At 51.0% G+C, this 22,111-nt stretch overlaps 3 protein-coding genes across 3 annotated transcripts; all 3 read left to right on the top strand.

The window, feature by feature from the left end:
- Positions 1-1,237: 1,237 nt before the first annotated feature.
- LOC134416788 (acrosin-like) lies at positions 1,238-3,783 on the top strand. Its single transcript, XM_063153490.1, has 5 exons — positions 1,238-1,308; positions 1,586-1,801; positions 2,104-2,369; positions 2,645-2,790; positions 3,243-3,783. The coding sequence occupies exons 1-5, from the start codon at positions 1,238-1,240 to the stop codon at positions 3,426-3,428; spliced, it is 885 nt and encodes a 294-aa protein (XP_063009560.1). The 3' UTR covers positions 3,429-3,783.
- Positions 3,784-8,683: 4,900 nt separating this feature from the next.
- Positions 8,684-10,856, top strand: LOC134416590 (acrosin-like). Its single transcript, XM_063153351.1, has 5 exons — positions 8,684-8,754; positions 9,033-9,254; positions 9,569-9,834; positions 10,092-10,237; positions 10,683-10,856. Exons 1-5 carry the CDS (start codon positions 8,684-8,686, stop codon positions 10,854-10,856), a joined length of 879 nt encoding a protein of 292 aa, XP_063009421.1.
- Positions 10,857-18,190: 7,334 nt separating this feature from the next.
- LOC134416789 (acrosin-like) lies at positions 18,191-20,496 on the top strand. The gene is made up of 5 exons (XM_063153491.1): positions 18,191-18,258; positions 18,537-18,758; positions 19,067-19,338; positions 19,606-19,751; positions 20,199-20,496. The coding sequence occupies exons 1-5, from the start codon at positions 18,191-18,193 to the stop codon at positions 20,370-20,372; spliced, it is 882 nt and encodes a 293-aa protein (XP_063009561.1). The 3' UTR covers positions 20,373-20,496.
- The last annotated feature ends 1,615 nt before the right edge of the window (positions 20,497-22,111 follow it).

Raw genomic sequence — 22,111 nt, forward strand, 5'->3', positions numbered from 1 at the left:
ATGATGTGGAGTAATACGAAGGATCCTCTTCAAAAACAAGGTCACGGTGTGGGAAAAGTTGTGACAAGAGGCTGGTGAATTTGCAGATGCTCTAAGTAAACTTATAAAGCCTGTAAACAAAACTGTTTAATGACATTTTAGAATTGCAACATGCACAGTCACTAGTAATGTCAACTGAATTAATAAAGAGTATGGAAGAAATTAAATTAACAACATGGTTTGACATTCTTTAGTGAAGCTTTCATGACATTATGAAAACTTTCCTCATTAGAGAATAGTGAACAGTGTAAGACTGTCATATCTCTGTCTGGTTTGCTGTACATGAAGTCAAGTTAAAAACTACCAAGATACCAGTGAAAGCATAAAATAAGGCAATGAATACTCAGCAAATAACCTGATATTTCAAGACAGTCTTGAGTGCATATAAACTCATATTAACACTTTGGGTATGCAATAACTCTTCATGTGTTTGTTATAACTTCAATAGTTCCAAATTTTTAATGATTCATTATACATATATGGATGGCTACAGAAAACAAAACTGTTTTGAAAAACATCTGACAATTTTAAGCAAAGTTCCTAAAGAAATACAGATAAACACTTGATAGCCAAAATTAACAATACATTTCCAGTAAGAATAATAATTTGCATTGGAATATATGCTGCTGAACAAAGGTTTTAATGCAGTTTATAAAAATAAATAATTAGGCTATATACAGATGTACACTATATAAAATCCAGGTAATTATTTATTTGGGGTCAACACAAGAAATTACAAAAGGGAAAGGCTTCAAAAGGAGAGAGAGTAGGTTTAGATTAGATATTAGGAAGAACTTCTTGACTATGAGGTTGCGGAGGCGCCAAAATGGGTTGCCCAGAGCAGCTGTGGATGCCCCATCACTCAAAGCGCATGAGAACAAGTTTCTGAGCCAGGGTCTGAGCAAAAGTGTCTAGTACAAGCTGTCCCTCTCTGCCAATGGCAGGAGGGTCAGACCTAGAGGATCTCCAAGGTCCCTTGTATCCAAAACCATTCTATGGTTCTTTGATTCAATGTTATTCCTCCCTCCATGACCCCCGAGCCACAGATCCTCACAGTACCCAGAACATGGAACCCGCCTCTCCGTGACATCAGCCCTGAGGCACCACGGGCAGCACAGCTGCTGTGGGCAGTGCGGCTGTGACTGTGCTGCTGCACGGAGCTCTCAGTGCTTGCAGCTGACTCGTGCCTCTGGCAGACATGAATTGGCTCAGTGTCTTCGTCCTGCTGACCGTGACCGGGCTGGTGCACGGGACATGGGACACCTGCGGGTAAGTGGGCCCAGGCCCAGGGAAGGAGCCATGGCAACACTTGCGGCCTTCCCTGGAGGGGACCCACCTGTCCCCCATGGCCAGGCCGCAGCTTCCCACCCACCATGGGAAGCCTCAGTTCGTTGCCAGCAGCCAGGTGCTGGCACGGACAGACACACACCCCATGGCCTTCCCTGGCCTGCTGTGCGTGCAAGGCCTTGGGGAGGGCAGAGGGCTGAGCTTCAGCCTGAGCCACAGCAGGCCATGAAGCAGCATGGAAATTTCTTTCTGCTTGCAGATGGACTTGCGGCCTCCGACCCATGGTGTCTGACTCCATACCTCATGATGACAGCATGACACGCGTCGTGGGTGGTGCAGATGCTAAGCCAGGGGCATGGCCATGGATGGTCAGCATCCAACACCCCTGGATGCCACGCCTGAAACATCTGTGTGGAGGGTCCCTCGTCAGTGCAGAGTGGGTCCTCACAGCAGCCCACTGCTTTAACAGGATCGAGTAAGGAGGAGCAGGGAATGGGAACATCTCCACAGCACCAGCAGGTGCCCTGCCAGCAGCACCACCTGCTACTCCCATGCCCTTTCCTCTCAGGCAGCCAGGTTGCCACAGTGCTCAGGAGAAGCCTGGGCTCGTGCCAAGGCTTCCTAACAGCCTCCAGCTTGACATTCCCCCAGCCTAAGGTGTGCGAAGGCCAAAGCACTCCTCCCTCTGTGCCTTGCCAAGCAGAGGTCTGACAACTGCTGGGCTGCTGTGGCACATGGCTCTGCTCCCTCTCAGCCCCCTCTTCATCTTCCTTTCAGGGAAATTGGCATCTTGAATTTGGTGATTGGGGCCACCCAGTTGACTCAGCCGGGCCCTGGGGCACAAGTGCGCAAGATTAAGAAGCTATTTCGTCACGAAAAATATAACAGAAATGATAAAAGTAATGATATTGCCTTACTAGAACTGAATGAGCCTGTCCAGTGCAGCCCTTACATCCAGTTGGCCTGTGTGGCTGACCCCACCATAAGAGTCTCAGAGCTGCAAAACTGCTGGGTTGCTGGTTGGGGTTTAACCTCAGAAGAAGGTGAGTTCCCAAGAGAGACTCCTGCCTGCAGAGCTAGCTCAGCACACTGGGGAGACAGCTTGGGCTTCCCCACAGCAGAAGCCGTACCCAGGCTGCAGGATGTACACCACTGCAGAGATGGGCCTGGCCTGCTCCCCAAAGGCTGGCAGCAGGGTCACAGAGCCCCAGTGCCCCTGCAGAGGCAAAGCAACCAAGGGAAGGGTATCCCCTCCAGACAGGGGAGTGGGAGAACTGGCAAGGAGCTGCTGGGAGTTCATTACTTTCTCTGCTCACAGATACAGACTCAAGTGATCACCTGCAGGAGGCCAAGGTCCAGCTCATCGATCTCCAGCTCTGCAACAGCACTGGCTGGAATGCAGGGGAAATCCACACCCACAACTTGTGTGCTGGTTACCCAGAGGGCGGCGTCGGCACCTGCAAGGTAGGAGCATGCCATGAGCCACTCAGCCCCCAGCAGCACCAGCAGCCAGGGAAGCACCACCCCAACACAGCCCAGGGCCTGCTTTGCCCGGCCACTCAGTCACCCTCCCAGCCCCAGCTCCCCCTGACTGCTGTGGGGGCTTCCCACACACTGCCCATCCACACCTGCCTGCCCAGGCCTCCCCTTGTGACAGAAAGCCCAGAAAGCCCAGCTAGTGCTCTTGGCAGTGAAGAGGTCCAGGTGCCAAAGTTCCATCCTCTGCACATCCAGGAGTCCTGTGCAGAGAGGACAGAGAGAGCGCTAATTTACAGGACCCCAAGCTGTTCACAGCCAAGCTTCTGGAGGCTCAGGCACCTGAATACAACTCTGGCAGGGGCTGTGAGAGAGAAGGAGACAGCGCCTGTGCTGACACAGTCACCCAGCGCCACCTAATCCTCTGTGCTCTGCTGCAGGGTGACAGTGGTGGTCCTCTCATGTGCCAGGACAACAACGCTGCCTACTGGTGGGTCATTGGAATAACCACCGGGGGAAGAGGCTGCGCCAGAGCAAACCTGCCTGCAGTCTACACCTCCACTCAGCACTTCTATGACTGGATTCTTGCCCAGATGGGGCTGAGCCCATTTGGAAGTGCTTCCTGAACCACAAGATGGGCAGAATCCAAAGCACATTGCAGTGCACAACAAGTATTTTCTGCTGGGGAAATGCAAAGGCAGCCTCAGGGTCAAAACCCTGCTCTATCCTGACCACATTCCTGTGTGCACACAGACACTGGAGATTACTTAGGTGTTGAAGTAAAGTGCCTCTGGTCACAGGGAACCCTCTTATCAGTGCAATTCCAACTGCTGGGCAAAGTAAGGTCTGCCACAACTGGCAACTGCGGAATGAGCGTGAGGGCAGATGTGCCAGGCACAAAGAGACAGTAGCTCCAAAGAGCCACTCACAGCCAGAGTGCCTGGCCAGAGAGGACAGTGCTCTGAGCCACCACGGCCTGGAGGAACCTGCTACCTCAAGCCTTGGAAGAGGATAGGAAAAAAGCAGATACCTTGGGGGTGGTGCTGCAATGCACATGGGCTGCTAATTTAGGGCCTGGTGAGAGCCTGGGCTAAGGGAACACATCTGGGAAACTCCCAAGCATGACAAGGGAAACTCCTGGCTCCTGACTGGAGTGCCAGTGCCCTAAGGCAGAGCCAGATTTCACAGGCAGCAAAGGGGGATTGAGGTGCCAGGTGGTCACACTTCACAGATACTCAGAGGAAGAGCTGGGGTCATTCTGGGGAGAGCAGCCTGGCAGGAACCCTAGGAAAGTGCGCCAGGAATGCCGTGGAAGGCCAAGGTGAGTGGGCCAACAGCACCTGCAACACCAAGGCTGTTCACAGGCACGGCCAGCCTGTGAGCCAGGGGGAAATGATGCCTGGGCTTGGCTCCGTATCTGGGAGGAGACACGGGCAGGGAAAGGGAGGAGTTGTGGAAGATGAGAGGGCTGTATAAGCGTGGCAATGGAGGGAAGGAGCAATCAAAGAGCCAGCTGCAGAGACACAAACTGCAGCTTGCTGTGCTGGTTTGCCTGAGGGCTGTAGATAATCACCACAGGATGGGAAAGAATCTTCTTAACTCACTAATTAACAAATCATCTACAAACTGTACAAATTTGCACCAAATTTTTATATCCTTTTCAATCAAACTTTGATACTCTTGGATGGGGAAGGGGGGAATGGTAGAGGCTTCTGGAATGCCATGGGGTAGACTTGTTGGAGGCAGTTTTCACCTGTCTTTTACAGGTGAAAGCAAGTGAACATTGACTTTCACCATCTAATAGAATGCTTCAAAATGCCTTGGGCTGGTTGTCACTCCGCCTGCTTTGGATATTTTTCTTGGCTTCAAGTGATGCCTTAAAGAACCTAGAACAAAATAATAAAAAACCACACTTTTGACATAGGAGGTAATATAAAGGCTCATCTTTATTGGAGGCCTCCAGTAGCAGATATGGCAAATGACCATAGAATTCCTCCCCTACATGAGGTGAATGCAGTTTTATAAGCTTAATAAATTAGCATATTTGACAAAAATCACCAATTTGGGCCACACATGGTGAAGTAACTCCTCCCTCAGTTCAACACTCTCTAAATCCTCTTCCACTCAGATGGAAACTAAACCTTGCTTATGAAAATATGTCTCAAAGAGCTGTTTCCAGACTTGGTTTCCAGGATGAACAAATATAAGTTTAGTTGCCTTGTACTCTGCAGGGCTTGGAGGTCTGAAATATGTTTTGTCTTTCTACTTAGACAAAAGGTAGGGAAAAGTACTAAGAAAACTCGCCACGGATACAACAACAGAGCTACAAATATATGTGTAAAGAATACAGAGAATACATAAAAGAGAAAAGGCAAAAATCTATCTGGCATCACCAGGCCAATGGAATCCTATCTCACAGTGGGTGGCACTCCTCCATTTGTCTTAATCAAAATGGGCTGGGCTGAGAAGAACCACCCCATGTCTGTACTGGTCCCTGCCTCCCTGACTTAAGCTTCTTCAAATATTTCCTGAAGTAAATTTCAGAGGCTGCCTGGTCACTGGTTTGGGCCTGGCAAAGCCAGAGCCCCCATGAGTCTGCCCTCCACCTGATATCTGCTGTGAGATGTGAGCAGGAATAAGCAAAGCAGGCTCCAACTTAAACATAAAGAAAAGTTTATTAACTAAACTACACACAATTACTAAACTACACACACACACAAAAAAAAAAGAAAAAAAAAATCACAAGAAGAATGAAAACTACACAGAAACACTTCCCCCTCCTCCTCCAGATCCCATTACAATTCATTTCCCAAAATTATCCACATCGGTCTGGCACCACCCTTTAGAAAATCAAATCTTCAGCTTATGAAGAGTAGACGGAGTCATTCCTCGTACCACAGACTTCTTGTCACAATTAGCACCGCCCGGAGTCCTGCTATCTCGTGACATCTCCTTTCCATGCCAAGGTGCTCTCACCACCAGGCATGGGATGAGGCAGAGGCCTGCTTTCAGGGTGGGCCTTTTTAAGGATGCCTCGTCTCGTTCCAAGCAGAGCACACTCTCATCTCTGGGACCTTTGTCCCCCCCATTTCTTCTACACCCCCTGGGGCCGAGGGGTCTCAACACCAAACTCTCCTGGCTCCGAGCCTCCGCTCCCCCTGCAATGCAGCCTCTGTATCACCAGGAAACAGTCCATGGATCTACAACAAAAGAGTCCAGCAAAGTGGCCACTCCATCTTCCCCCATTTCTTCAACATCTCTCTTTCTCTTTGCCAGACCCCCTTACTGGCCTGTTTCTTCCTTCATCTTCCACCCTTATCCCTTTCCTAGGAAAGGTAATGTTCCGTGAAGTTCTCACTGTCCACAAGAGCTAAAAGCTCTCCCAGGCCGCTGGGCTGCTCACAGCCCCCCCACCCCGCTCCTCCCAGCCGTGCTGCCGGCACATGATATCAAGTTTCAAGATAACAGTTCCAGCACGGGCTGCATTCTCTTCATCTCCAAAAAGGGGGAGGGTAAGCAGGTCGCTCGATGCCCCCCCACCCTTCCACCGAATCCGGGCCTACCGTAAATGGGCCACGTGGCTTTCCCCTCCCCCAGCCCAGCAGCAACTGGGCCGGGGGAGGGAGGCCCAACCCTTCACTCCGGAAATCCCAAGAGGGCTCTGAAGGACAAGAGCCTCGCTTTTAACTCCTTGGGTTTGTAGTCTCAAGAGGCAGATCCAATGCCCCACTGGTCAAACCAGGTGCTCATCTTAAAATCTGAACACCCGTTGGTAACCACAGCAAAACAACATATCCCAGATGTCCCATTTCCAGTCAAACCACTAAAGTTTGACAGTCACTAAAGACCAGGGAAGTGCAAGAGTGTCACTCAGGGTTGGGGATGGCCATTACCCTGTCCAGTGAGCAGACCAGCTTAGAGCCACCCAACCATCCTGGAACAACCTTACTGTGTTGTCTTGGCAAGATTCTGCTGCCCAAACAATTTCTCCCAGTTCTGTGCAACCTCAGTCACGGGCATCTCTTCCCCTAAATAAACCAGGGATACTTCCCATCACATCAAACACCTCGAAGCACGTGAAACCCCTTTCTGAAGGAGTCCCTTGTGAAGGGACTTCCACCCCCTTCTGTGTGTGCCCGGGGACCCTAGCACCCATTGTGTGGCATGAGGAACACAAGGCTCTCCCTGTGCCTGTCTCCAAAAGACATTGAACAGAGACTCAAGTGTCCTAGCAGAGACTCAGGGCCCCCCACCTGTCGTCTTACAGGGGCCTCCACAACTCCTCTGTCGCTGCCTTACACTGATCATGCTGTGCGTGCCTTCTCCACCCTCTACCAGTGATTTCACCAAATCTGCACCAAATGCCACAACAATAGAGAGGCTCAAATGCACCCTCATAATTTACACAGAGTCTACACACAAAATTGTAACGCTTCCATTTGGCTGCTTCCTGCTCTAAAGATCCCAGGTGACATCACCAGTACCTGCTCTGAAGGACGGAGGCTCCAGCAGCCCTTGGCTCCCATCTGGGCTGCCAAAGTGCTGAGGAAACTCCACTGGGTGACCATTTTGGAAGCGCAGGTGGCTCCAATGAGCCAATGGTTGCCCTGTTTGATTCCCTACCCACACCACTCTCACCCAGTCAGAGCAGGTTTCCATACCCATTCAGCCTCAGGATTCCCCCAGCAGACTCACAGATGTCATGGTCCATAAAGAGCCACCAGCTCCTGCTGCAGTGCTCAGTGTCCATTCAAATGCTGGCCAGTGCCACAGCTCCCTGTGCCCTCTGTTATGCAAAGCACGGGCAGTTCACAGCCTCTGGTCCTGCCAGCCAGAGCTCAATCTGCAGCTGGCACTGCAGCTGCACACCCAGCTCCCTGCCCCAAATGGATTCCTCAGCTGCTGCCTGCCCCAGGGACTGCACAGCCTCATCCTGCAGGAAGAGGGGCCTAAGAAAGCAGCAGAGAGCCTTCTTACAAGGGCAGGTCCTGATAGGACAAGGGACAATGGCTTTACAGGCACAGAGGGTATTGGTAATCACATATCCTCTAAACAGAGACATAGCTCTGTCCCAGTATTTTCCTGGGAAACTGTGGGAAAGCTCAGAGAAAAGAATGAGAAACAATTCTTATCTCCACTTGCTGCACATGTTGTCGTGCACATGTGGAATGTGTTATGGAGATTTTTTTACCAAACGGTGATTTTTTAAATTGAACTCTGGTGATGATATTTTGGATGCATTGACCAATTGGATCCATGGGTGTGTCATGACAGTCTGGCAAGGGCAATGGGTTTTTCTTAATAGTATAGTATAGTATAGTATAGTATAGTATAGTATAGTATTGTATAGTATAATAAAGCGATTGATCAGCCTTCTGAATCGTGGAGTCAAATGCTCATTATTCCCACATTAGGGACGTCGTGCTACAGTAAGGGTAGCTTCAGCTGGGATCATAGGAAGGAAATCTTGATTGTGACAGTACTGAGGCAAAGGCACAGGTTGCCCAGAGCACCTGTGGATGCCCCATTCCTCAAAGTGTTCAGGTGTTCGTTCAAACTTCTGAGCCAGGCTCTGGACAACTGGTTCTAGTGAAGGCCACCCCTCTGTGCCCAACGCAAGGGAGTTGGAGCTAAATGATCACCAAGGTCCCTTCCAGCCCAAACCATTTTGTGGCTCATCGATTCCATTTTTCCCGTCCCCCAGTGGGTCCCGGTGCCACATGACCCCATAGTGCCCGGAACACAGAACCCCCTGCTCTGTGACATCAGCGCCAGGACCAAGGGCACCACGGGCAGCACAGCTACTGTGGGCAGTGTGGCTGTGACTGTGCTGCTGCACGGAGCTCTCAGTGCTTGCAGCTGACTCGTGCCTCTGGCAGACATGAATTGGCTCGGCCTCCTCGTCCTGCTGACCATGGCCGGGCTGTCGCATGGGACATGGGACAACTGCGGGTAAGTGGGCCCAGGCCCAGGGAAGGAGCCATGGCAACACTTGCGGCCTTCCCTGGAGGGGACCCACCTGTCCCCCATGGCCAGGCCGCAGCTTCCCACCCACCATGGGAAGCCTCAGTTCATTGCCAGCAGCCAGGTGCTGGCACGGACAGACACACACCCCATGGCCTTCCCTGGCCTGCTGTGCGTGCAAGGCCTTGGGGGAGGGCAGAGGGCTGAGCTTCAGCCTGAGCCACAGCAGGCCATGAAGCAGCATGGAAATGACTTTCTGCTTGCAGAGGGGTTTGTGGGCTCCGACCCATGGTGTATGAGTATGAGTACCTGGATCATGACAGCGGTACTACACGTGTCGTGGGTGGTGCAGATGCCAAGCCAGGGGCCTGGCCCTGGATCGTCAGCCTTAAACATCCTGCAATACCAGGCACAAGACACCTGTGTGGAGGCTCTCTCATCACTGCAGAGTGGGTTCTCACAGCAGCCCACTGCTTTGACCCCGTCAGGTAAAGAGATGCCAGAAATGGGGACATGTCCACAGCACCAGCAGATGCCCTGCCAGCAGCACCACCTGCTACTCCCATGCCCTTTCCTCTCATGCAGCCAGGCTGCCACAGTGCTCAGGAGAAGCCTGGGCTCGTGCCAAGGCTTCTTAGCAGACTCCAGCTTGACTTTCCCCCAGCCTAAGATGTGCAAGGGCACTCACACCTGCCAGAGCACTCCTCCCTCTGTGCCTTTCCAAGCAGAGGTCTGGCAACTGCTGGACTGCTGTGGCACATGGCTCTGCTCCCTCTCAGCCCTCTCTACATGTACTTTCCAGGAAAATTGGCGTGGTGTATCTGGTGATTGGCGCCACTCAGTTGACTAAGCCAGGACCTGGAGCACAACTGAGACGGATTAAGAAGTTAATACGTCATGAAAACTATAATCCAAGTGACAAAAGTAATGACATTGCCTTGCTGAAACTGAACAAGCCTGTTGACTGCAACCCCTACGTCCAGGTGGCCTGTGTGGCTGACCCCGTCCTAAGCCTGTCAGAGCTGCAAAACTGCTGGGTGGCCGGCTGGGGTGCCACTGCTGCAAGAGGTGAGTTCCCAAGAGAGACTCCAGCCCTCTGAGGAGGAGGCTTGGGCTTCCCCACAGCAGAGGCCATACCCAGGCTGCAGGATGTACACCTCTACAGATATGGGCCTGGCCTGCTCCTCAAAGGCTGGAAACAGGGTCACAGAGCCCCAGTGCCTCTGCAGAGGCAAAACCAAACCCTGGGAAAGGAGATCCCCCTAAAGCAGCAGAGCAGGATTGGCAAGGACCTACAGGGTTATCATTTATTTCTCTGCTCACAGCTCAAAACTCAAGTGATGTCCTGCAAGAGGCCAAGGTCCAGCTCATCGATCTCCAGCTCTGCAACAGCACTGGCTGGTACGCAGGGAAGGTCCACACCCACAATGTGTGTGCTGGTTACCCACAGGGCCGCATCGACACCTGCCAGGTAGGAACATGCCATGAGCCACTCAGCCCCCGGCAGCACCAGCAGCCAGGGAAGCACCACCCCAACACAGCCCAGGGCCTGCTTTGCCCGGCCACTCAGTCACCCTCCCAGCCCCAGCTCCCCCTGACTGCTGTGGGGGCTTCCCACACACTGCCCATCCACACCTGCCTGCCCAGGCCTCCCCTTGTGCTAGAGAGCCCAGCTAGTCCTTCTTGTAGCCCAGAGGTCCAGGTGCCAAAGTTCCATCCTCTTCACCTCCAGAAGCCCTGTGCAGAGAGGACAAAGAAAGCCCTACCCTACAGGACCCCAAGCCACTTGCACTTAGATTTCTGTAGGCTCAAGTGCCTGGATACAGCTCTGACAGGGGTTGTGCGAGAGAACGAGACAGCCCCTGTGCTGACAGGAGCCACCCATAACTACCTGAATCCTCTGTGCTCTGCTGCAGGGTGACAGTGGTGGTCCTCTCATGTGCCAGGAGAAAGACAGCGACTTCTTCTGGGTTGTTGGAGTGACCAGCTGGGGAAGAGGCTGTGCCAGAGCAAAGCGGCCTGGAATCTACACCTCCACTCAGTACTTCTATGACTGGATTCTGGCCCATATGGATGCAGAGAACGTTTAAAGAGCTTTTTGAGCACAAGGATGCTCAAAAAGGAGGCTTTTTGGGCAGCCTTCATGGCGTGCTGCAGTGCACAGCAAGTGTTTTCTGCGGGGCAATGCCTGCTGATCCAAAGGCAGCCTCAGGGTCAAAACCCTGCTCTATTGTGACCACACTCATTTCCTCTAGTGGTTGAAGTAAAGTTGCCAATTGTCACAGGGAACCATCTTTATGACTGAATTCTGATTCCTGGGCAAGGTAAAGACTTCAATATTCTGTACCTGCAGAATGAGTCTGGGGGCACCAAGGGACACAGTGGCTCCAAAGAGCTCCAAAGTGCCTGGTCAGAGAGGACAGTGCTCTGAGCCACCACGGCCTGGAGGAACCTGCTACCACAAGCCTTGGAAGAGGATAGGAAAAAAGCAGATACCTTGGGGGTGGTGCTGCAATGCACATGGGCTGCTAATTTAGGGCCTGGTGGGAGCCTGGGCTAAAGGAACACATCTGGGAAACTCCCAAGCATGACAAGGGAAACTCCAGGCTCCTGACTGGAGTGCCAGTGCCCTAAGGCAGAGCCAGATTTCACAGGCAGCAAAGGGGGATTGAGGTGCCAGGTGGTCACACTTCACAGATACTCAGAGGAAGAGCTGGGGTCATTCTGGGGAGAGCAACCTGGCAGGAACCCTAGGAAAGTGCGCCAGGAATGCCGTGGAAGGCCAAGGTGAGTGGGCCAACAGCACCTGCAACACCAAGGCTGTTCACAGGCATGGCCAGCCTGTGAGCCAGGGGGAAATGATGCCTGGGCTTGGCTCCGTATCTGGGAGGAGACGAGGGCAGGGAAAGGGAGGAGTTGTGGAAGATGAGAGGGCTGTATAAGCATGGCAATGGAGGGAAGGAGCAATCAAAGAGCCAGCTGCAGAGACACAAACTGCAGCTTGCTGTGCTGGTTTGCCTGAGGGCTGTAGATATTCACCACAGGATGGGAAAGAAATTTCTTTTCTCCACTTGTTAATTAACAAATCATCTACAAACTGTACACATTTGTGCCCTAATTCTAAATCCTTTCAATCAAATTTTGATAATGAGGGCTGCAGGGGGCAAGGTCGGGTGGAATGGTACAGGATCTTGGAATGCCTTCGGGAAGACATGTGCCAACTTCATTCTCTTGGCTTCCAGGCCAATGGAGTCCTGCCTCACAGCAGGTGGCACTCTTCCCTTTGTGTTAATATGGGCTTTGCTGAGAAGAACCATCCATCTGTACTGGTCCCTGCACCCTGACTTGAGTTAGGGGCTGCCGGCTTACTAAAGAGACTGAGTGCAAGAGTGTCACTCAAGGCAGCAGAAGGCCATTACCCTGCCCAGTGAGGAGACCAGCTTAGAATCAACCTATTGCCCTGGCACAACTTTACTGTGCTGTCTTGGCAAAATTCTGCCCATAAGAATTTCTGTCAATGTTACACAAGCTCAGCCACAGGTGTCCTCTGAACTACAACAAGAATATTTCCCATCATGTCAAAAATCACTAGGGATATGAAACTCCTTTTTCATGCCAAAAAGGGACTTCCACCCCCTACTGTGTGAGCCCAGGGGCACTAGCACCCTGGCACGAGGGACACAAGGCTCTCCCTCTGCCTGTCTCCAAAAGACATTGAACAGAGACTCAAGTGTCCTAGCAGAGACTCAGGGCCTCCCACCTCATATATTATGGGGGTCTCCACAACTCCTCTGTGGCTGCCTTACACTGATCATGCTGTGTGTGCCTTCTCCACCCTCTACCAGTGATTTCACCAAATCTGCACCAAATGCCACAACAATAGAAAGTTTCAATGCACCCGTATAATTTACACAGAGTTTGCACATGAAATTGTAACACTCCCCATTTGGCTCCTTCTTGCTCTAAAGATCCCAGGTGAACTCACCTGCTGCCAGCAATTGCATCTTTGGAAGAGCAAGGCTCTAAGGTCCCATCTGGGAGGCCAAAGTGCTGAGGAAACTCCACTGGGTGACCATTTTGGAAGCGCAGGTGGCTCCAATGAGCCAATGGTTGCCCTGTTTGATTCCCTACCCACACCACTCTCACCCAGTCAGAGCAGGTTTCCATACCCATTCAGCCTCAGGATTCCCCCAGCAGACTCACAGATGTCACGGTCCATAAAGAGCCACCAGCTCCTGCTGCAGTGCTCAGTGTCCATTCAAATGCTGGCCAGTGCCACAGCTCCCTGTGCCCTCTGTTATGCAAAGCACGGGCAGTTCACAGCCTCTGGTCCTGCCAGCCAGAGCTCAATCTGCAGCTGGCACTGCAGCTGCACACCCAGCTCTCTGCCCCAAATGGATTCCTCAGCTGCTGCCTGCCCCAGGGACTGCACAGCCTCATCCTGCAGGAAGAGGGGCCTAAGAAAGCAGCAGAGAGCTTTCTTGTTGCAGAATGAGGCTTTTGTCGGGGATGAGCCATTTGTCGGTGAGGGGAGAGTCGGACACTCAATATGAGTCATAAGCAAGTTCCATTTATTGAAGAGAGCATCAGACACTTATACAGCAAATAATAAGCTCATGAATATTCTCTAAGCCAAGAGATCTATTGGTTAAACTATACCATCAACTCTTCTTCATTCCTTTGGGCCTACATTCTCTATTTCCCACGTCTCTCTGTCTACCTGCCATCACACCCAGCTAGGCCCGAGGACACGCCATCTTGCAGGTGCAAAAACTCAAACTAGCTGTGTTCGGTACTTTCCCAGCTCCTGGTCGGCTAACAAGCGAATGTCTACGTGACCTCTGTCATGTAGCCATTTCTCCACATTTCCCCCGTTTTCTTTTGGAACAAGCAAAGTTCTATGGGTTAACTGCGTCACACTCTTTGTAATACAAGAATAGGCAATTCTAATAACTATTACATTACAAGCAGTATTCTTAACTAGCAAGGTTTCTTACAAGGGATCTAAGCCAGGGAGACAAACCGAAAAGGCTGTCACTATATATAGGATATGCTATACAACAAATACAAGAAGGATTCTATGCTGCTACAAGGCTCAAACAAAACTCAGGTGTGCTAATACAACTTACAAAAATAAGCTACAGGAACTACATGTGCACAGGTTTCATCTGCGTCGATTGTCTGGTAAGTTTGCTTTCCATTCTCAAACAGCAGATATGCTTCAAACAGGAATGGCTCTACTTACAAATGCTTCTGATTGTCTCTTTTAACTAGAGTTTCTCTGATGTTCATGACAACACTCCGCACACAAGTTATAAAATAAACATCTAGCATAAATTTATCTGACGTCACTTAAACCTAATAGCACTTAAACTTAAAACACTTAAACTTAAAATATTTAAACTTAACAGAATTTAACATCACTTAAACTTATCTTTACTTAACAGAAATTAAGCTCAACAGAACTTTAACTTACTTTAACAGACTTTAACAAAACTTAACCTTAAGAGAACTTAAACTTAACAGATTTTCAAATCAACAGAACTTACATGTAAAATCACTTAAATTTAACAGAACTTAACAGAACTCAACTGACTTTAAAGTCTACATAACTTAATATAATTTAAACTTAACAGAACTTAACATCACTTAAACTTAATAACACTTTAACTTAACAGAAATTAAACTTAACAGCGCTTAAACTTAGCAGAACTTAAGTTTAACAGACTTTAACTTTAACAAAACTTAACAGAACTTAAACTTAACAGATTTTCAAATCAACAGAACTTACATGTAAAATCACTTAAATTTAACAGAACTTAACAGAACTCAACTGACTGTAAAGTCTACATAATTAAACTTAATATAATTTAAATGTAACAGAATCTAACTTCACTTAAATTTTATAACACTTAAACTTAACAGAAATGAAACTTAAAAACACTTAACTTTAACAGTATTTAACATTTAATGACACTTAATAGACACTTTAACTTAAACTACTTAGCAACAGATAGAAATTACTATAGAAATAGAATAGAATATAGAATTTACTATAACTTACAGGCTTAACTCTAAAATACTAAGCGAAAAACAACTTTCTTTGTGTGTTTGCTACAGCATTTTCACACTTGAATGCACCTAAACATAAGGAGTTTGTTCAAGGTATACTTGTGGAAAAATTCTTTTGAATTCAGTGGTTGCTTTTTACATCTACTACATCTAAGCAAGGCTCAAAGAATACAAAAAGCACACTTATTACATTTTACTTATACAATCGCTTTAACACATCTTTAACCTTTTTAAATTTTTCAAAATACAATTTCAGAGTTTGATGTTCTACCGACTGAGTTATCTGGGCTTCTGATGTTTAAAGTCTATGTTAATACAGGTGATTTTAAGACAGCATAACGGATGCTAAGCTAAATCGGCTGAAATTTGGCTCACGCATTCACTACGCTGATTTCTTTTGCACAGCCTCTGCCAGGAAGAACAAAAAATCTTTTCAACTTAGGTGAGGAGCGTCCTGATAGTAACGCTCCTTGATGTTGCTTATTTATCATCACTGGTCTCTTAACTGCAGTAGGGATTCTTTTGAGTCACATTTATTACGGCTATTAGGTCTAAAACTGAAGCTTTCCCCCAGCTGCGGGGCGGAGGGGGAAAGTAGTCGCTTGGTAGGCACCTGGGATCGGGGCCGCCGCTACTTGTGTCGCTGTGATGCTTTGGGTGAACGTAGCTGCTGCTGGACGCAGCGCAGCATTCTGGCGGTGCGAGTCGCGGCCCCCGCGGCGGGGCCCCCCCCCACTGCGCTGCGCCTTCTTTGCGCTGTCGCCGCCGCCGCTTCAGGCTGCCAGCAGGGCACGGCGGGCCCCGCCGCGGGCTGGTGCCCGCTGCTGAGCCCCGCGCACCCAGCCTCGCCGGTGAGCACCGCACCGCACCGCGCCGCACCGCGGACACGGCACCGCCCGCCTTGCTCGGGCTCTGTGGCTGTTCGTATTGTTGCTCGCCGAGCGCCGGCCGGCCACACCGAGTTTGGGCGCCGGAGAAGCTGGAAAAGCTGGGCTCGCGTGTTGTCTCTGCCGCCGAGCGCCGGCCGGCAGCACCGAGCCTTGCGCGCCGGAGACACTGTCCGTGGCAGCGCCGGCTGAGCCGCGCAGCTATACTTGCAGTCTGTTAAGGTACAGTCTGTTTTAGGTTGCTAAGTCGAAACTAAGGCTCTCTCCGGCTGCGGGGCAGAGGGAGAAGCGCTCCCGCTGGAAAATCTCTCTGGTTCTGCGCCGATTGTGTCGGAGCGGGCGACCCCCCCGCGCTGGGCTTGTTTCGGAAGACGCGCTGTAGGCTAATCTTTGCGTGCGCCGGCCCCAGCGCAGCATCTGCGGTGGCGCGGGTCGCTCTCCGTGCCGCAGGGCTCCGCTCCCCCCGCGGCGGCGCTCAGGTTCCCCCGCAGCGGGGCTCTGCTCCAGGCGAGCCGCCCGTGCCCGCCACCGCTTGGAGCCGCTTGTCGTGGCTGCTCCCCATGGCGCAGCGCCCATGCCGAGTTCGGAGTGGCACAGCCCCGCAGGCGCCCCGAGCCGCGGCTCCTGCCACCATCACAGCAGGGTCGCTGATTTATTGTGCGTATACTTGCAGCGCCAGCACCACAACGCACGTTTTTGCAAGTCTATATGCAGCAATCTTGGGAATTCTCTTTCCAAGTGGACAGTCTACAGTCCCCACTTTTCTAAAAATCATTTAAAAGGATTATATGCCGCTTTTCCCTGTATTACTTTTTAACTTGTCATTCATTCAGCGCGCTGCAGCCTTTCTAGGACGTTGGCAGCATTCAGTCGGCTGGACTCTCTTGTGAGGTCGCCAGGGCACCAAAGCCCACCCTTTCACTTTTTTCTAGGACTTCTCTATAGGGTCGCCTGAAGGCAGGACTCGCTTTCTGTGCCTCTCGGGCTGTGTCGGGACTGACACCCAAATACTGCACCGACCGTGGCTCGCAGGCCCAAATCTTCTGTAAAGTCCGTAGGGTCTGTAGGGTCTGTAGAGTCCGTAGGGTATGTAGAGTCTATAGAGTCCCTGTTCCGGCGCCATTTGTTGCGGAATGAGGCTTTTGTCAGGGATGAGGCATTCATCGGTGAGGGGAGAGTCGGACACTCAATATGAGTCATAAGCAAGTTCCATTTATTGAAGAGAGCATCAGACACTTATACAGCAAATAATAAGCTTATGAATATTCTCTAAGCCAAGCAATCTATTGGTTAAACTATACCATCAACTCTTCTTCATTCCTTTGGGCCTACATTCTCTATTTCCCACGTCTCTCTGTCTACCTGCCATCACACCCAGCTAGGCCCGAGGACACGCCATCTTGCAGGTGCAAAAACTCAAACTAGCTGTGTTCGGTAATTTCCCAGCTCCTGGTCGGCTAACAAGCGAATGTCTATGAGACCTCTGTCATGTAGCCATTTCTCCATATGACGAAGTGAAGGGAGACGACCATACGATTGATGAGCATCGAACTCCGATTTATTGATCCAAAAGGCACGTTTTTATAACCGTGTTAATTAGGTTCATACATATTGCAAAACTCGAGCTCACCGTAGGCTACAGATCAAACACTAACCCCTCCCTTTGTTTTCAATACCTGTGGTTTGTTTATTGAAACCAAGATTTGTGTTCTCACCCTGATATGAAGGGTTCTCAAAACCTCCATGTCTGTTCCCAAACAGCCAGGGACAGAATGTTTACCTGTTATGAGAAGACTGCCTGAGAATCCTGCTGTTTATAAAAATGTGCCTGAGAACGTAGTTATTTACAGAAACAGGCTTGGGAACTGCTGCTTTACAGCTGCCTTTTACTTTTCCATCAGCTGTATATTTTCATGGCCTCTTTCTTTGAGCCATGTTTGAACCAAGCTCTCCACATCCATACTTTCTTACAAGGGCAGGGCCTGACAGGACAAGGGACAATGGCTTTACAGGGACAGAGGTAGCTTTAGATGAGATCATAAGAAGGAATTCCGGATTGTGAGGGTACTGAGGCACTTGCATTAGTTTGTTCAAGTACTGTTCTCAAGCCAAGCTCTGGACACTCTGGGCAACCAGGTCTGGTGCAAGACCCTCCCCATCCCTCCCTGGGATCTCTACTGCTATTCCTCCCTGCCGATGGCAGGGCGTTGGAGGTAAATGACCTCCAAGCTTCCTTCCAACCCAAACCATTTGATGGCTCTTTGATTTGGTATTGTCCCTACCTCAGAGAGCCCCCTTGACATGGGCCACAGTGCCCAGAGTACAGAACCCACCCCTCCATGACATCAGCCCCAGGGCTGAGGGCACCACAGGCAGCGCGACTGCTGCGGGCAGTGTGGCTGTGACTGTGCTGCTGCACGGAGCCCTCAGAGCTTCCAGCTGACACTTGGAATGCCTTGACAGCCATGAATTATTTTGGCCTCCTCGTCCTGCTGACCATGGCCGGGCTGGCACAGAGCCAGTACACCTGCGGGTAAGTGGGCCCAGGCCCAGGGAAGGAGCCATGGCAACACTTGCGGCCTTCCCTGGAGGGGACCCACCTGTCCCCCATGGCCAGGCCGCAGCTTCCCACCCACCATGGGAAGCCTCAGTTCGTTGCCAGCAGCCAGGTGCTGGCACGGACAGACACACACCCCATGGCCTTCCCTGGCCTGCTGTGCGTGCAAGGCCTTGGGGGAGGGCAGAGGGCTGAGCTTCAGCCTGAGCCACAGCAGGCCATGAAGCAGCATGGAAATGACTTTCTGCTTGCAGATGGACTTGCGGCCTCCGACCCATGGTGTCTGACTCTGGGTACAATAGTCATGACCACGGCATGACACGCATCGTGGGTGGCACAGGTGCCAAGCCAGGGGCCTGGCCGTGGATGGTCAGCATCCAGCATCCGAGCATACCAGGCACAAAGCATTTCTGTGGAGGATCGCTCATCAGGGCAGATTGGGTCCTCACAGCTGCCCACTGCTTTGACCTCATTTTGTAAGAAGGGGCAGGGAATAGGGACATACCCAAAACACCAGCAGGTGCCCTGTGAGCACCACCACCTGCTATTCCCATCCCCTTTCCTCTCATGCAGCCAGGCTGCCACAGTGCTCTGGAGAAGCCTGGGCTCATGCCAAGGCTTCCTAGCAGACTCCAGCTTGACATTCCCCCAGCCTAAGATGTGCAAGGGCGCCTGCCAGAGCACTCCTCCCTCTGTGCCTTTCCAAGCCAAGGTCTAGCATCTGCTGGGCATCTGTGGCACATGGCTCTGCTCCCTCTCAGCTCTCTCTCTATCTGCCTTTCAGTAACAGCAGCTTGGTGTATGTGGTGATTGGGGCCACTCAGTTGACTCAGCCAGGCCCTGGGGCACAAGTCCGCCAAATTAAGAAGTTAATACGTCATGAAAACTATCAGAGACGTGACATGAGCAATGACATTGCCTTGCTGGAACTGAGCAAGCCTGTTGACTGCAGCCCCTACGTCCAGCTGGCCTGTGTGGCCGATGCTATCTTAGGGTTGTCAGTGGCACAGGCGCGTAACTGCTGGATTGCTGGCTGGGGTGCCACCACTGCAAAAGGTGAGTTCTCAAGAGGGACTCCAGAGCCAGCTCAGCACACTGAGGAGATGGTTTGGGCTTCCCCATAGCAGAGGCCAAAGCCAGGAAACAGGACGTACACCTCTGCAGAGATGGGCCTGGCCTGCTCCCCAAAGGCTGGCAGCAGGGTCACAGCACCCCATGCCTCTGTAGAGGCAAAGCTATGCCCTACAGAAGGGGATCCTCCACAGACAAGGAAGAAGGACTGGGAAGGAGGTGCTGGGGGCTTGTTTCTTTCTATGCTCACAGATAAAACTCCAAGTGATCACCTGCAGGAGGCCAAGGTACACCTCATCAATATCCAGCTGTGTAACAGCACCTTCTGGAACTCGGGGAAAATCCACGCCCACAACTTATGTGCTGGTTACCCACAGGGTGGCATCGACACCTGCCAGGTAGGAACGTGCCATGAGCCACTCAGCCCCCACCAGCACCAGCAGCCAGGGAAGCACCACCCCAACACAGCCCAGGGCCTGCTTTGCCGGCCACTCAGTCACCCTCCCAGCCCCAGCTCCCCCTGACTGCTGTGGGGGCTTCCCACACACTGCCCATCCACACCTGCCTGCCCAGGCCTCCCCTTGTGACAGAAAGCCCAGAAAGCCCAGCTAGTGCTCTTGGCAGTGAAGAGGTCCAGGTGCCAAAGTTCCATCCTCTGCACATCCAGGAGTCCTGTGCAGAGAGGACAGAGAGAGCTCTACCCTACAGGACCCCAAGCCATTCACAGCCAAGCTTCTGGAGGCTCCAGCACCTGAAGAAAGTTCTGGCTGTGCGAGAGAAGGAGACAGCCCCTGTGCTGACAGGAGTCACCCATAACCACCTGAATCCTCTGTGCTCTGCTGCAGGGTGACAGTGGTGGTCCTCTCATGTGCCAAGACAAACATGCTGACTACTGGTGGGTTGTTGGAGTGACCAGCTGGGGAAAAGGCTGTGGCAGAGCAAGGCGACCAGGAGTCTACACCTCCACTCAGCACTTCTATGACTGGATTCTGGCCCATATGGACACAGAGAACATTTAAAGAGCTTTTTGAGCACAAGAATGTGCAGCCTCCATGGCGTGCTGCAGTGCACAGCAAGTGTTTTCTGCGGGGCAATGCCTGCTGATCCAAAGGCAGCCTCAGGGTCAAAACACTGCTCTATTGTGACCACACTCATTTCCTCTAGTGGTTGAAGTAAAGTTGCCAATTGTCACAGGGAACCATCTTTTTGACTGAATTCTGATTCCTGGGCAAGGTAAAGACTTCAATATTCCACACCTGCACAACAAGCCTGGGGGCACAAAGGGACACAGTGGCTCCAAAGAGCTCCAAAGTGCCTGGTCAGAGAGGACAGTGCTCTGAGCCACCACGGCCTGGAGGAACCTGCTACCACAAGCCTTGGAAGAGGATGGGAAAAAAGCAGATACCTTGGGGGTGGTGCTGCAATGCACATGGGCTGCTAATTTAGGGCCTGGTGAGAGCCTGGGCTAAGGGAACACATCTGGGAAACTCCCAAGCATGACAAGGGAAACTCCTGGCTCCTGACTGGAGTGCCAGTGCCCTAAGGCAGAGCCAGATTTCACAGGCAGCAAAGGGGGATTGAGGTGCCAGGTGGTCACACTTCACAGATACTCAGAGGAAGAGCTGGGGTCATTCTGGGGAGAGCAACCTGGCAGGAACCCTAGGAAAGTGCGCCAGGAATGCCGTGGAAGGCCAAGGTGAGTGGGCCAACAGCACCTGCAACACCAAGGCTGTTCACAGGCACGGCCAGCCTGTGAGCCAGGGGGAAATGATGCCTGGGCTTGGCTCCGTATCTGGGAGGAGACGAGGGCAGGGAAAGGGAGGAGTTGTGGAAGATGGGGCTGTATAAGCATGGCAATGGAGGGAAGGAGCAATCAAAGAGCCAGCTGCAGAGACACAAACTGCAGCTTGCTGTGCTGGTTTGCCTGAGGGCTGCACCTCATCGCCACAGGAGGGGAAAGGACTTTCTTAACTTGCTAATTAATAAATCATCTACATACCGTGCCAATTCACCCCAAGATTTTATACTCATATATTCAACCTCATAAGAAGAATAGTGGATTTGTCTTTATAAACAAGCTGTGCGTCTTCTGGTAGATAAAACTTGCACTGGGAGATAAAAGAAACAATGGAAAGGATTCCACTGATTGATGAATGGAAATAGATATTTGCTTTTACAAATAAACTTGAGGTTTGCTGATAAATTATATTAGACATTGAAAGATGAAAGAAACAATGTGGAAGAAAACCCCCTAAATTCCATTGGAATTAAAAATTAAAAGGGAGTGTTATACATTAGAGGGAAATCTTTGGTATCAGGTGTATTGGGAAGTCTGTACCTTTCAAGTACTTCAGTCAATGGGGAAAGAGAGAAGGGAAATGCGGCCGGGAAATTAGGATAAAAGAGAGGCTGCATCCTCCAAAAATTTGTGAGATCCCAGGGGAATGCCCCATGGCCTCTCCCTTTATTCAAATAAAGTAAAAGAACTCCTCTGTCTTCTTTTTGGATATAAGCCTCTGATGTTTGTGGATTAATTTTCCTAACATCCAGAATATTCATGTTGGGAGAAAAAAATAAACAATAGGGCACCCTGCAACTCCTCTGGGAAGACGTGTACAAAGCTACGCTCCATCACTGAAAAGCCATTTCCCCTTGTCCTATCAGCACATCTCACAATCATAGATAATCTGGGAGACTGTCCATGGATAAATCCTCTTCTTAGTCTTGTGCCTGCTCTTAGGTAGCCTCTCTGCCCTGC

This window comes from Melospiza melodia, chromosome 3 (genome assembly GCF_035770615.1).
Source record: "Melospiza melodia melodia isolate bMelMel2 chromosome 3, bMelMel2.pri, whole genome shotgun sequence".
In the NCBI taxonomy this organism is placed as follows: Eukaryota; Metazoa; Chordata; class Aves; order Passeriformes; family Passerellidae; genus Melospiza; species Melospiza melodia.

Excerpts from the sequence above, each read along its gene's own strand:
- LOC134416788 (XM_063153490.1), top strand. The coding sequence starts at position 1,238 with ATGAATTGGCTCAGTGTCTTCGTCCTGCTGACCGTGACCGGGCTGGTG. Across the intron at positions 1,802-2,103 it reads CACTGCTTTAACAGGATCGA|GGAAATTGGCATCTTGAATT; the intron begins GTAAGGAGGAGC and ends TCTTCCTTTCAG. Across the intron at positions 2,370-2,644 it reads GGGTTTAACCTCAGAAGAAG|ATACAGACTCAAGTGATCAC; the intron begins GTGAGTTCCCAA and ends CTCTGCTCACAG.
- LOC134416590 (XM_063153351.1), top strand. The coding sequence starts at position 8,684 with ATGAATTGGCTCGGCCTCCTCGTCCTGCTGACCATGGCCGGGCTGTCG. Across the intron at positions 9,835-10,091 it reads GGGTGCCACTGCTGCAAGAG|CTCAAAACTCAAGTGATGTC; the intron begins GTGAGTTCCCAA and ends CTCTGCTCACAG. Across the intron at positions 10,238-10,682 it reads GCCGCATCGACACCTGCCAG|GGTGACAGTGGTGGTCCTCT; the intron begins GTAGGAACATGC and ends GCTCTGCTGCAG.
- LOC134416789 (XM_063153491.1), top strand. The coding sequence starts at position 18,191 with ATGAATTATTTTGGCCTCCTCGTCCTGCTGACCATGGCCGGGCTGGCA. Across the intron at positions 18,759-19,066 it reads CACTGCTTTGACCTCATTTT|TAACAGCAGCTTGGTGTATG; the intron begins GTAAGAAGGGGC and ends TCTGCCTTTCAG. Across the intron at positions 19,752-20,198 it reads GTGGCATCGACACCTGCCAG|GGTGACAGTGGTGGTCCTCT; the intron begins GTAGGAACGTGC and ends GCTCTGCTGCAG.